This window comes from Zonotrichia leucophrys, chromosome 1, assembly GCF_028769735.1.
Source record: "Zonotrichia leucophrys gambelii isolate GWCS_2022_RI chromosome 1, RI_Zleu_2.0, whole genome shotgun sequence".
In the NCBI taxonomy this organism is placed as follows: Eukaryota; Metazoa; Chordata; class Aves; order Passeriformes; family Passerellidae; genus Zonotrichia; species Zonotrichia leucophrys.
This window is the reverse complement of record NC_088169.1, coordinates 32,061,276-32,075,891: the sequence shown is the minus strand read 5'-3', so window position 1 is coordinate 32,075,891 and position 14,616 is coordinate 32,061,276. Positions and strand designations below refer to the sequence as shown.

Genomic DNA, 14,616 nt, shown 5'->3' with positions numbered 1-14,616 from the left:
ATGCCAAATCTGTCACTATCAAGGTTTTAAAATACAAAAAATTATTTTAATTATCTTCCATTACTGGCAGAAAAGTTTCTCATTCCAGAGAGTTTTCACTGGAAATAACAAAGGAAAAAATATAAAATCCTTGTGTTCTGATTTTCAGGTTTTTTAACTTCTTATGGTCAGAGAGAGCCAGAAGTTAGCTGTTCATTGCAAACAAACATTGCAGATGAAATGAAGTTCATTCACACATCATGTTCTACAAAGCAGCTACAATTACTTAGAGCACAATTAGGGATGCCATGATGCATGACATTAAAAAGCCCTGCACACTTTAAAACACACCAGATCTTTGCCAAACAAAGGAAAATAAAACAACCCAGAGAACAGAAACCCTCTATAGAACTCTCGGAAACAGAAAACTCACCAACACTCCTCATAACTGCTACAAAAACAAAAAACCAAAATAAAATTAGCAGATTGTTAGCAAATACCAAAAGCAGAAACAAAACAAAGTATGACTGGGGAAATAATTTATTTGAGTCATGTTTTCAATAAGGTAGGTATGTGAAGTTGTAAGCAAAAAAACACAGATTGCCAGATGACCATGAGTTGATCTGGGAAAATGCTGTGAATGCACCAAGCACAGTTATGCCAATGAAAGAAGAAGGAACTGAATGTAACAATGAAACTGCGGAGATGGATCTCAGTTCTACTATACTGGCTTTTTTAATAACATAGATGCATTTAAAATGAAAGCTGTTCTTCAAATGTTGAACCTGCAGTTTTCATGGACCCAGAAGGAACAGTTCTGAAAAGCTTAGAGGAAAGGAACAGTTCTGAAAAGCTTAGAGGAAAAGTTCTGGATAGAAATTAAACTCTCCATTCAACTTAATTATTGGGTGAGGGGAAAAAGAACAAATCCCCTTGGGAAATTAGCTATTGCAGGAGCAAGAACCACTTCAGTGGCTACGCTGACAGAAGGAGGTAATTTCAAAGAGCAAAAGTGGTATCAAAAGAACAGAAAGGGCGAACCTGCATACCAGTGTTCCCAAGTTTACAGTTTCCTCTAGTCCCATCCTAGTGCACTCTGTCAGCGTGAGTAATTACACTAGGCGTTTTTGCACCAATCTGTTTATCAGTTCGTATCTGACTGACATTCACAAAATGCTGCTATTCATTTCTCTACAGCCAAAATTAATTCTGCAGTTGATTCCCACATCACTCCCTTGTCCTATCAGCTCCAAATCCTACTAATCCTTTATTTGGAAGGACATTATCAAGGTCTCCTTTTCCCTGACTACAACAACTCCTTGTCCTGCCGCTCCTGTGTCTCAAATGCTCCACAGAGCAGCAGAAGCAATGCAGACCCTGCAGCACTCTCCCTTCTCTGGCAGCTGGAGTGGGTGCCATGTTAGCAAATGTGACCTTCCCAGCTTCTGCAATCCCTATAGCTCATACATCCATACATCCACTCTTCCACAGAGGTCACTGGGCAGTCCCTGTAGGCCCCATTGGGGTCAAGTATCTTGCCTGTAGGGCAGAGAACAAATTCAGAAGCCCAATCTCTGCATAAACCTTAGGCAATGCAGGAAAGCCTCCAGCAATAGTTTCAGAACTAAATCCATTTTGTCAACACGGAATTTACTAATCAGGCACAGCAGGTTCCTACTAAAGACAGCTCAGCAACGGGACCTGGAAGCTACAAGCGGGGTGAAAGTCTCCTGAAAATAATGGGTTGAAGCATGATGTAGTGCAGCTGAGGATGTTCAGCAAATGTTCTGACCCACAACTGGGCAGAACCCAAACCCAACACCTAAAATAACTAAAATAAATGAATCAACAAGTATTCAGAAAAATTTCAGTTTTCATAAAAAGACTCTTAGAAAGAGTCTGTCAGTAAACAAATAAATACAGTAATATAAGGAAGAAACTGTTTTCCCTCTCCTTCTTTGGAAAAAAAATGCACAGAAAAATATTCAATTCAAAATATTGTATAGTAGTACTATTGAATGAAATAAAAACAGAATGGAATGATTTTCCAAATAACTGAGCATGGACCAGGAGGAAAACGCACAATAATAGCTGGCACAATATTTCTACTTACTGTTTCTTTGCCTCTTCAAATTTATGCAGTTTTTTCCTCAAGCCACCTGATTTAAAGCCTTGACAATGAGCTGCTGGTGCTCCTATGGTGACTATGTCGTAGTTCTGATCTGGGATGGACAAAAAGGACTTACAAATGAAAACCTGTCATCTTTAATGTGGACAAACAATTGTGGACAAAGAATTGTGTAAGCTCAAAATCTTTTCTGAAAAATTTCTGGAAAACTTTGCCAAGGTTTGAAAGACATGGAAAACTGAGTTGTTCTAGAGGCCCTGGAAATCCATCAAATACTTTTTCAGGTGAAAGAACCATACATGAATGCAGGTCCTTTGTTTCTTAATCTAGAAGATGGATTGTGAAAAAGAAGTATTGAACACTGGTCTGTATACAAAGCTTGCCATTACTGGAATCCCTCACATGGACACGAGTGTGTGTTCATGATCACAGGGAATTACTGCTAAAAGAAGGGAAAGCCCAGATTATTTACAATGAAACAAGCTTGATGTGAAAAAATGTGATTTTGCATTGCCATCCATGTTGATTCTGGAGAAAAAGCACACAAGCTTAACAAGAAACAACAGTCAGAACCTTTTTTATTCTACTGCAATTCAGAATGTCTGGAAGGGATGCAGCAGCTAAACCCAACCCTACTACAAAGGCTAACTTGTGCCACCTAGAGTTCAGTTAACTCCAGAACCCAGTTTTGCCACCTGTAGAACAGCAATAATTATACTTCCATCTCTTCTTTTGTAAAGACATTTGGAATCTGAGAATAGAAGGTGCTACAAAAATGCCAAGTAGCACTACTACTATAGTTTGTAGAACCTTGGCTGTATGGTTGACGATGGAAATTAAAAAATGTGGAGAGAAAAGTAACAAGATCAGTGAAGAAAGAGAAACTAATACCTGATCCTCCATCATCCTGGACTCTCATCCTCTGTATATGTAAATTTGTAGGAACAAACTCCAGTTTTTTATCAGCTTTCAAGCTACTGGCTTTAAATGAAGGACCTGAGAAATGCAAGACAAAATTAAGCATAAAACTCCTCTCCTTGTGCCTATGCTAAAACATTCAAGAAGCTTTATTCATCCTTTGCTATGTGCTGAAAGTAAAGCAGAGAAAATTATAAAGAAAAAACAAACCAAAATCTTTCTGTTACTGTTCCTGCCTTGTCCTCTACTTTCAGAGTAAGATAAGAGAACAAACAGAATAGACAAATATTCCCTGGTAATTAGCAAACTCACAATAATTATTAATAAAGACAAAAAATATAATAACATTGTTTACTCATCATAAAACCTTCTGGGTTCCCAATTTCAGAGAAGCACTAACAATCCTGGTAGAGAAGAATCATGTTTTTATAAAATAAAATCACCTTTATACTGGTGCAGGTCAGTCAGATTTTCCTGGTAAGTTAAAATAATTGTTTGGTACTGTGTAACTATTTGTCGACGAAGGCTTTCCCAACAAGGAGACAGTTCTCCCAATTCTTCTAGTTCACAAACCCTGGGGGGAAAAAAATGGGGAGGGAGGGAAAGAGAGGTGTTTATGTCCATAGTCTACTTGACCAGGAATGAGTTTCACATCTTATCAACAAAACACCATCCTCAGCTGACACACTCTCAATTTACCATGTCTGAGCTACTCACCGGACTGGAAACAACACATATCCCAGACTTCCAAACACACATCACAAGAACATGTCAGAGCACAGGCTGAGCACTACTCTGAGGTAAATTGCTTCCTCACAGGCAGAATACACTGTACTCCCCCCAGGAGCCTCAGGTGTTGATCCTAAGTAGAACTTCCCACCTTTCTGCAGGAGCTCTCCAACTATATGAGGATTGGTAAATGATGGGAACTGTCTTGTGTCAGGTGACTTGGACACTTTACTGAACTGTGGTGGCTCTTTAATTAAAAACTCTGACAGAGGTTAAGTGGGATATTAGCACTTATCTGATGTTAGGTACAAGGAGTATATTCACTGGTAAGGTAGGTACACAACAGTTTGCAAGGCCAGGGAAAGCCTAAGAAGTGTAAGCATTAAAGGCTTGCAGAGACTGCAAGCCTTAAGCATTAAGGGTTTGGAGAGACTGAAGATGAGCCAAAAAAATCTTCATCTGAAATGCAGGATTTTGGGCACTCAGGGTAGAATAAAGCAGGACTGGACATCCACAGATACAAACAGGAAAACCCCTTGTACCCCAGCTGCCAGGTTTCCAGTCACACATGGCAATCCTCTGTTACATACTGTTCCCCAGCAGTGAACAGTATTTCACTGCTGTGAACAGTGTATTTCATGTCACATTTGTATTACTTTCTTCTTGGATTAGTGTATCATTTGGAATAAAGGAAGAAAGGGGAAAAAATAAACAGGTCAACACCAGACTAAATTCAATAGCACATTACCCCAGAAAAGGTAGAACAATCATCTGTCAAAAGGATCCAGCACTTCTTTTTGCAATTCTCTCAATATTCCTAATTCCATAGTTTTAACCAATTGTCTGTGTATAATTTAAGACAGCACTTCACAGAGCAATTCCCACTCCACAGTACTTTGGATATTATCAAAAAGAACTAAATTTCCAAGAAAAACATCAGATTGATTTGCCAACAGGCAACAGCATAAAGTATATTTATCAGTGACCTAGATAAACACACTTCCCATTTCATCATAAAACTTGCTTTCTGCATAAGATGCTATTATGATTACCTTGTCAAACTCCCTGCTCAAAACCAGCCATGCATCTGAGCCCTGGTCTTCCTGAAGTAAATTCACAGCTTACCACTTCAAGTTTACTTGTTTGTCCCTTAGAGCCAAGACAGCAAGGAATATGGATGCCATAAATAAATAGGCAGTCAAAATGTCACACCCCCCAGTAGATGTTTCCTTTCAAAGTGCTCTGGCCCAGAAGAGTTTTATCTAAGAGACAGCAGTTGTGATTATCCAAGGACGTTTTAAAAGTCACCAGGATGTGAAGACAGAAACAGCTGTGCTTGTGTAGCTGTCTGTCATTCCTTTAGGCTGCAGCACTGAGGAGGGAGAACAGAGCACTCGGTCAAATTTGAGTGACTCTATGAATACAAAGTGTGATTGTGCACATTATTGAGGGTCACCTCAACTAAACAGAGACAAGGGAGCCTTTCTCAGTAATTACACAAAGGCCTATTTACCTCTGAGCTACACCACCCAGTGGACATATACAAGGTCATATTAACAATCACCTGGGCTGCTATTAACCTGTTTACAACAGGCATCCACTAATCTCTGCATGATTTTAGCAAGAGCCTCTGAACAGTCACAATTCATGGCCAAGGCCTCTAACTTCACTGTCTACAGTCTTACTGAAAGACACATTTTTTTGCTCATTCACCCTGAATTCTCCTTATATTCAAGTCCTTAACCTACATCCATCATACATGGCATCTTATGGATAAGCTGCCCAACTCTTTATTATTATGGTTGTATCTAATAATGAATAGGTGCTTTTAAACCTACTGTGAGGAAAGCTGTAGAGAAACAAAGATGCAAAATAAAAAACAAATACCTCATGACTAAATGTGCAATGGCATACCCCTAGCCTGCTCCACCAAGGTTGTAATAGGATAGCTGAACAAGATAGAGCATTCAGTTTCTAGAATCTAAGCACACACCACTAAAAACGTAACATCAGAAAGTTCAGAAACTCAAGTAGCTTTCCCATGCTTTACAAAAAGTCTCTGCCATCTTCCTGTGAGAGTTTGTCATTTTCACAAAATATGAAAATACCTACAATGAATGGATTAACCCATGATTTTATTTCACAATATTCCAAAGGAACTGAAATGTCCTAATATACAAAAACGAGAACACCAGTTAGTATTAATTAAGGTCAGACTTAGTTAAAATCTATAAGATTGGATTAAAATGCAGTCAAAATAAAAGCCCAATACTCAAAAACACAGCTAAAATGCTTTAACATTCCAATCTTGGCCTTTACAAAGAGTACATAAAATATTAGATTTGCAAACTACAGCCTACAAATGTAGGGAAGAAACAATCATAAAGGAGTATGTTGCGTGGAAGAAAGTTAATTGCTTCAAAAAAGCAAATTCAGACTAAACCTACAAAATGCTTAACAGATTTCCTTCTCCCTCACACCTCCTAAAATGAGGCCATGTCATTACTGTACTACAGCATTTCATTTTACTTGCTTTTATTCTGTTTTGTTTTCCATTCAAAACTACTCTTCTAACTCTCAAAGCCATTTCTTATCTCACCGAGTAGTCAGTGCACTAACACAGATATATTTATGCCTTTGTAACTCAGTAACAGCCACATCACTGCTGTATTACTGCACATGTAATCCATCCCAAAACTCACCTTGCTGCATCTTCCTCTAGAAGCAGCTTCACAAATTGTCTAGGGATGTGCAGTGACAGGATGCTCTCTGCCATCTGCTCCAAGATTCTCAAGTGGTTTCCATCGGTGGTTGGGAAACGATACATTCGGCAAATGGCACCACCAAACACTGAAGAATTAAAACCATGTTATTTAAGCCTAGGGTCTGACTTAAAAGTGTACAAAGTCTCTTCTTTCTTAAAGTAAATGGCTTCAGTTCACTATGCTGAAACACCCTGCTGTAACGATCTGGTTTAAGCAGGCATCAGTCTACCTTTTGCAGGCATGGTCATTCTGCAATGGCCATTCTCCAAGTGTTTGCAGGAAAAGCCTCCACTCCAAATGACTTACTACACTGCTAAAGAAGCTAAATTAAATACATATTCACCTTTTAAAATGCCTTTTTTTTTTTGTCTATGTACTGTGCATTTTCCTCTCACACAATCATTTGCTGGAAAACTAACTCTTCTGCAAGATTCTTTTTGTAAAGCAATTTGCTTTCCTCTGACCCTCTCCTCAACCTGCAACAATTGTTCAGGCATAGACTATGAAATTGCATGAAAAATGTTATATTACAGTCAATCTAATGGCAAGAGTTTGCTTCTGCTGTTTTTACAATACAGAATAGTGCATATGATAAAATGATTTATTCTAGTATGACCCTCAAAGGACTGCTCAATCAGCAGCCTGCTCCTATTCAAATGAAACATCTGCTGAAATGCCCTGGGGCCACATGCACACAGGGCAGATCAGCTTTTACTGATACCTAAAGCTCACTTGTTACAGCCCAGGGCAGCTTACCAGATTTCAGTAGTGCATCCTTCCGCAATGAAGCATATTTGGATCTGATTCCTAAGGATTCTGTTAAACTTTCATCAACTGGCAACACAGTCTGAACAAGAACAAAAACAAGAAAAGTCAGAAAGAGTAAAGAATGAAATCTCAGTGCCCAAACAATATGCAGTGATGATCTATCAGAAAGACTTCAAAGAAATATACAACTCCACACATGCTTTAAATAAATATTTCAAATATTTCTACTGTGGATAAAAAATATTGCAGGCTGAAATAATAAATCCTATTTACTTCTATGCACACTTCAAAATACTACATAAATTTTCATCCAGACTTTCAATTACTTATGCTAGCACAGCTCCAGAATCCTTGCAGGTACTGCATCAATAGTCATGAACAGATCTGGAGGATAAAAAGGGATTCTAGGGCACAGTGTGAATATAATACACATATAAGAGTGCAATGATCACCAAGATACTCAAAACACAAGCTTTGCAGAATTAAACATATGTCTAGGCTGAGAAAGTACTGCAAACATCTGCTTTCAAACAGTTCTGGGAATTCCCTAGCATCTTCATTACATTTTTGCATAATGGTACCTTCCTATCCACAATGTGAAATAAAATACCACGTCTCTAAAACTGGTAATCCATGCACCAAGTGCACCAATGAACAGTACCAGAAGCCTCTTCCAATGAAGAACATGAATACATGATAACTAAAGCTTAATAATTTTAAATTAAAATTATTTTCCCCGCACACGAGCACCAAGAGCTCTGCAAATCTCAAAATGGCTTCATCAGCATTAGGTGATGCTCCTTACAGTATTTTGAAAATGTAAAGCTCTACTAAATATCAAGATGGACAGGAAAGTTGATGGCAGACGTCAACCTAGCTTACTTCAATGCTGGCAATAAATCTGCATTCTTCTGAATTTGCTCCAACGCTCAAACTCACCCTTCCATTAATGGTATCAGGTGACCTTGTCACTGGAGGCCTTTGGTCAGATTTTTCCTCCATCTGCCATCCAATAACTGTGATGTTACCAACACGGTCACTTTCAGCCGACCTGCAACAAATACTCTGCGTTGAGATTTTTTTGGAGGAGGACCTGTTCATCAACAAGGAAACACTTATAAAAGGGTATTAATCTTCAGACTTCAATAACAGTTTAAACAGGAAGCTTCTCAACTTAATTTGTAATAATTTTATAATGGGTTAGTCCAACAGGAGAACAATCCCCTTATTCCACAAGGATGCTGCATGGAATGAAGGCAGCCTAGGTAGTGCTCTGTGCTCAGCTTATACATTTGAGGGTAACATGACAATGAGAAGAGATGCATGTATTCACACATTTTGATAATCAGAATATACTTGATGTCAAAACAAGGGAGTTTAATTAGGTTCATTTCAACTTAGTCATGACATAAGAGGTTTTCATCTCATCTTAAGCATGTTTTGAAGAATTAACAGTTAAAAGAAGGAAAATATTACAAACCTTAGTGTTATGTGCAATCTGTGGTACTTCTCCTGAAGAAGATCCTTTACAGTGAATGTCCCAGAACCCAACAAATACATCTGAAAGAAGATGAGTTCCAGAATTTTATTTACCTTTACAGTGAACAAAGGCTTTGACCACAGCATTGAAGTGCAAAATATAATTATCATGCATAGAAGTCCAAGAGCAAAATCATAACTAAATATACCATATACAACTAATTAAAATCTCTTGAAATTTAATATATTTGTTAATTTCTAAAAGTTTTTCTTCTACTAGAGGACAATATGCATTTTTGTTTCTGTAGGATATACATGGAGGCACCTCAGTATATATGAGCTTAGGTCAAGCAATTCAGGAACACTGAAAGCAATGGCTGAACAGGGCTCAGGCTGCATCCTTGACCCAAATTTGTCTCCTTGTGAAGAACTTACTTCCCCTGGAGGCATTAATTTTTCCCTAGAGCTTCTCCATGAAGCACTGAACAGACAGGGACAGCTCTGCTGTCCCTGAGGAAGCCATAGAAGAGCAGACACATTGGGCCTGAAACAGTATTCTGGACAACAGTGGGAAAATAAACAGCCTGTGTTGTCCAAAAATCCAAGTAACAACATGGGAGTGCTGACACTGAAAGTTTTTTTTCAGTAAAGGAACAAACCTTACCCCTGAACAAAATGTAATGTATCAGTGATTCCCAGAATTTAGGTGTTCTGTTCCAAAGGAACGTTTCATTCTGGCATTTTGGCACAGGCTAGAAGCCTCAGTTAGGGATGTTAGATCCTATTCATTATCTAGTTTGCTAAAAATGTCCACAATGTAAGGGGACAAATGACAGGATCTTTTTTATTTAAATCCATGGTTTCCAAATTTGCTGCAGACAAGCCTTAGTTGAGAAAAGTGGCAATGCTCCTCACTCTGCCAAGCCAATCTCATTTGTTCCTCCTTTCCCTACCCATTTTGCTTTCTGTATGATCAGTGCTGCTATCCCTTTGTTTTCTTCCACAGAAGTTACTAATTTTATCTCTTTGCCTCTCATTTCCTTGCTCCACTGACTGGGCAGGCAACAGAATAAAGCAAACTTACTGTTCCCTGAGATCTATCTTTGACGTCATACACGGAGAGTTTGATTTGTGTCATTTGATTGATAAGAGAGTCTTGGAAAAAGGCAATGCTGCTTAGAAAGATAGGATTACTTGTTCCCTGTAATCATAAACAAAAAGCCAAAAGTTAATGCAAGGTGATATTTTTTAGGAAAGAAATGATTCCTGTGTTAGCTTTGATTTTAAATCTAATCTAGAAGTATCTGAGCACTCACCTCAATAATTTCTGTCTGAGCATGCTTCGTCCAGAATGCCTGGGGAGGCGTAGTTACACTCACTGCTACAAAACTATTTGGTTTTCGATCTAGCGATGGAGTCAGCAGCTCACTGCAAGCTTAGGTATGCAACAGATAAATACATTCAGATTCAGGATCTTTTTCAAGTTGCTGTAAGACTCTACATTTTTATAAAACCACATTATACACCCTGAGCAATCAAACCACAAAGGGCTTCATATTCATTCTATCACCACACTATAAAAGAAGACATCACCCAACTTTGTGCATGCAAACAGTAAACATGCAACCAGCTCAGCCTGGCTCCAAGCTCTGCAGCTGCAATTTAAACTTGTTCTCTTCTAATACATGCCTATCCACCCCTTGGCAAGCTCATCCTAAGAGCCCACATGCAGCTTTTCCCCTGGGAATCTCATGACCTGGCTGCATTTGATTCCAAGTCACGCTCCATTAAGCCCATTATCAAATGGCATTTGCCCAAGGACAACCAACAGAAGCGCCTGAACATTGATCAAGCAGCACTGCTGAGGAAAACCAGCTTGCAATTGCAAGATGACAGCAATTTATTTCCTCTAAAATGTTACTGTGAGTTTGACTGCTGGGAAAAGGACTATGGTGAGTAGGAAACAATCTCCAAAAATTTTCATGAGTGACTACACAATTACATTAAACTTCAGAGCCAAATTCTATCTAGCTAGATACAGGTAGCTACCGTGTGGTCCAACTCAGCTTCAGCTATGTGCATGAAGTAAATTCTGAAATTTAGCTAAACAGCTTTGTAATTCTAGATATTTTTATTTATCTGAAAATAATTGAAATACTTCATTCAGCTCTGAGAATGCTTGTTAAGATTATTATTTATAACACAATTACACATAACTGAGAAAATTTTCTAATTTTTCATTAGCCTACTGTTAAGAGCATAACCTTTCAAATAAAAGTCCACTATTAAGCCAAGAAAAACATCCTGCAGTTGAAAATGTGGACTGAATTTTCAGCAAGAAAATATTATTCATTCATTCTTCAGGTGAGGTGAGTCAATCCACAAGCTTCTTGTCCAAATTCAACCATCTCACAATTCAGGTCACTTCTGCATCTTGCATTATCAATTGAAAGCAAAAACCCCAGGAAAGAAGTTAGGTGTAATTCGCAATTCTTAGAAACCATTCTGCCCTAAAATGGTGTTTCCAGCAAATCTCTAGTTTGCTTGAAGACCTGAACTGCTGTTTAACTGACAGTGAAGGGAGTTTCACTGCATCTTCACATAAACAAAGTAAACAAATAATAATAATCATCATCATCATCATCATCACATAGTAAACATTAAAATTTTGTAAGACTGATATTTTAGTTACAGACTTTTCTTTTAGAAACTCCACAAAATGAAACTGCTGGCTGCTTATCAAAAGATACTGTACAAGCAGGACAAAAACTGTACCCCATCTCCATAAAAATCAGAGCAAAGTTGCAAACTTCACTATATGAAATGCACTTCAAAATCAACACTTACAAAACCTCATACATATTCAACAGCACACATTATCAAAACTAGCATGAAAATCACTAAGCCTACCTAAACTGAACTCTAAAATTGGCTCATCTGGATCCTGAATGTTTCCTGTAAAACAGAAAAATTACCACAAGATTAGAAAATTCACATCACTGCCCTGTGAATTCTTTCCTGAAGTTGCAATCACACAGAGAAAGAAACTACATTTTATACAAAAATATTTTTCTTTAATTGAGTGAGCCATGACTGGTATCTAAAACATTTATCTGGTAATCCTTGGTATCTAATAATTATTTGGAAAATCTGGGAAGATCTCAGTTTATAAAACATATTAAAATATGTAAATTTATACAAGATTATATGCAATATGGGAATAGTAAATGCTTAATCTCAATAGAAAACAACAGGATTAAAGCCTGAGCCACTACTACCTCCAAATTATTAAATCTGTGGTAGTTAATAGGACAAAATTTAAAAGTACCTGTCTCTCTCACTAATGAAAGTAAGCCTCTGAGGATTAGAATCCTAATTTAATAACCATAAAAGATAAGAGAGACAATCCTCAGCTCCCTGAACTCTCTTGAAAATTTTATACAATGTAAAACAAGGAGGTTGCCAAGACTCTTCCTAGATCATGACATTATTTTGTTATTTTCTCCCCACTGCTTATTTTTTTAATCCCCCTCTGATTTCAATGTTTTGTCTATTTTAAAAGTTGCAAATTCAAGATTTTTAGAATTTTTTAGCATAATTCCTTTATCTCATTACCTCCAGATAACCAGACAGATCTAAATCTTCGAGCAATTAAAAGAAAAACACCAACATTAGCACAAGGCAGATTCTGGAAGAAGCAGCAACAGAGCAGAGGCTGCCAGGAAGGTACAAACCTGTCAGAGAAAGGCCAACCATGTCAGAGGTGACATCAATGGTGGAGGCCCTTTGCACGGTGCGGGACTTGGCCCCATGGCGGGGGCTGTGTTCTCTTGCTGTCATTTTCTCATGAAGAGCCCTTCTCTTCCGGCTGCTTGGCTTTAATGATGTTTGTCTCACAGCGTAGCAGAGTGCAGCAGGTTGTATCCAATTGCTATTCCTCTAACATTACCATGCTAAGCAACAGAGGAAGCAAAAACATACACCAAAATTTTAGGCCAGCATCAGCTATTGTTATTTTCAACAGTAGCAAATCTACTGTAATAAAATCATCTCAGGTCATTCAAATAAAATGCTCAAGGCAGATCCAATGCATACTAACTCCATTTGCATGAACTCTACATCTGCAGAATTTTATAGCAAATTAGTGAAAACTGGACCACATGCAAGAAAGCTTTTCTGTCAGAGAATGGGGCTTGAGAGAGACATGTTAACAAACCAGCTGCTCTTCTCCTTTGTCTAAGTGATTAAACCATCCTTAATGAAGTTTCCTGGTTTCTACTCCCTGGGGAGCACAAGTAAATTTGTAAAATGGGGCCTCTGTCTGCAGAGGAAGCACTAGGGATAATGACAAAGGAGCAACAGGTTGGTGGAGTGCAGAACAAAAGGGCAGGAAATGTTGTCAGTGTCAGCACACTGTGCTGTTCTAGGCTCTACTGCCATGAGAAAGGGATAATGAAAACTATAAATAAAGCCTACTGGGCCAGAGAGAGGTTGAAATTCTGGGATGGTGGTGGAAAGAAAAAGCAAAAAGGGATGCCTGCTGATGTGGCAGATGGCAGCATCGGTGCTTTTCCTCCACTTTTTTGGACTACAGACATCCATGACAATCCTTCCCCTCACAATGCCTATGAAGTGAAAATTACAGGAGGAAAGAAAGCCTACAGAAAATTTGGTTATGATTTTGAATGTGAATGTTCCTTCAATCAACCGTGCTAGCACTGCAGTTATGGAACTTTTTTATTTGTTTCATAATCTTCTGACAAAATAAATTAATTTAGCAAGTAAGGAGTAAAATCTAATAAACCTGAAAAGTACTAATAAAGTAACTAACACCTTCCCAGCAGTCAGTCATTCATTCTACAAAACATTTGAACTACACTGCAAAATGGGAGAGTATTTCTTTTCCTTTTAGGTTGATGGGCCTAACAATGAGCAAGATGCATTCTAATTAAATAAAGCACCTGGCTTACCTTTTGTTCTAAAACACCACTTTAAATCTGTCAGAAGGCTCCAAAGGAACATTCAACCTGCATAACTTAAGTCTCTGAATTTAATTAGTCAGCATACCCCTCTGGAGGATTTCAAAAGAGTCTTTCTCGCACTATGGGGTACTCAAACTTCTTAACTATCTTAACTGCTTCACTGGACATCAAAAATTCAAATGCAAGTTAAGCATGTAAGACAACTGAACTGAACACAGCCTGGACATCTACATCAGCTTAGAAATTAGATTTTAAATGAGGAGTTCATTCTAGGGAGGAAGTTTGGACTTTGCCTACATAATAAGCCAGTCTGTTACCACTCAGAACTAAGAATTTGATTCAAGTCAGGTTTATATAATATGGCATAAGTCAATTCCAAATAGGAAAAAAAAATTTTTTTGAATGGAAGAAGCAGAAATTGAGATCTCTGAACATCCCACCCCAAAGCTCTAAAACTCAGTGACAGTGTATAAAGACAACACTCTGCCTATAGATATAATTTCTAACAACCAAATATTAAAGCAGGCAGATTTTCAATGCATATTGAATAGTTGAGGTTGGATAAATTCTGGAGTTTATCTAATCCAACTCCTTTGCTTGAAGGAAGCTTCTCAGGACAGTGTCCAGTTGGTTTTGGACAAGAATTGGACAAGGTCTTTTTGGACAAGACCTCTCTAACCAACCTGGTTGTTCCAAGGTTTGATCACACACAGTAAAAAAGCTTTATTCTATTTATTAATGTTTAAGTGGCTAGTGAATAACCAACCTTTCTCAAATAGTACTGAATGTCCTAGTATTTATTCAAATAAAACTTCCATCAAAATTCTTTGACAGTTTCCAAGGCTTTCCATTCTCCTATTTTTTCCCT

At 38.0% G+C, this 14,616-nt stretch overlaps 1 protein-coding gene across 16 annotated transcripts in view; it reads right to left on the bottom strand.

The window, feature by feature from the left end:
• INPP4A (inositol polyphosphate-4-phosphatase type I A) overlaps window positions 1–14,616 on the bottom strand; it is a 109,889-nt gene that overhangs the window by 32,290 nt on the left and 62,983 nt on the right. For 10 of the 16 annotated variants that reach the window (XM_064711074.1, XM_064711110.1, XM_064711065.1 and 7 more), the window contains 12 exons: window positions 12,501–12,719; window positions 11,677–11,721; window positions 10,083–10,201; window positions 9,851–9,967; window positions 8,768–8,847; window positions 8,227–8,380; window positions 7,276–7,366; window positions 6,457–6,604; window positions 3,469–3,599; window positions 2,999–3,103; window positions 2,093–2,201; window positions 413–430 (listed from right to left, as the gene is read on the bottom strand). In XM_064711074.1, coding sequence (XP_064567144.1) covers window positions 413–430; window positions 2,093–2,201; window positions 2,999–3,103; window positions 3,469–3,599; window positions 6,457–6,604; window positions 7,276–7,366; window positions 8,227–8,380; window positions 8,768–8,847; window positions 9,851–9,967; window positions 10,083–10,201; window positions 11,677–11,721; window positions 12,501–12,606 — 1,223 coding nt within the window. In that variant the 5' untranslated portion in view covers window positions 12,607–12,719. The remainder of the gene's footprint in view (window positions 1–412; window positions 431–2,092; window positions 2,202–2,998; window positions 3,104–3,468; window positions 3,600–6,456; window positions 6,605–7,275; window positions 7,367–8,226; window positions 8,381–8,767; window positions 8,848–9,850; window positions 9,968–10,082; window positions 10,202–11,676; window positions 11,722–12,500; window positions 12,720–14,616) is intronic. The other 6 variants (XM_064711158.1, XM_064711177.1, XM_064711188.1 and 3 more) reach the window with 3 other exon arrangements.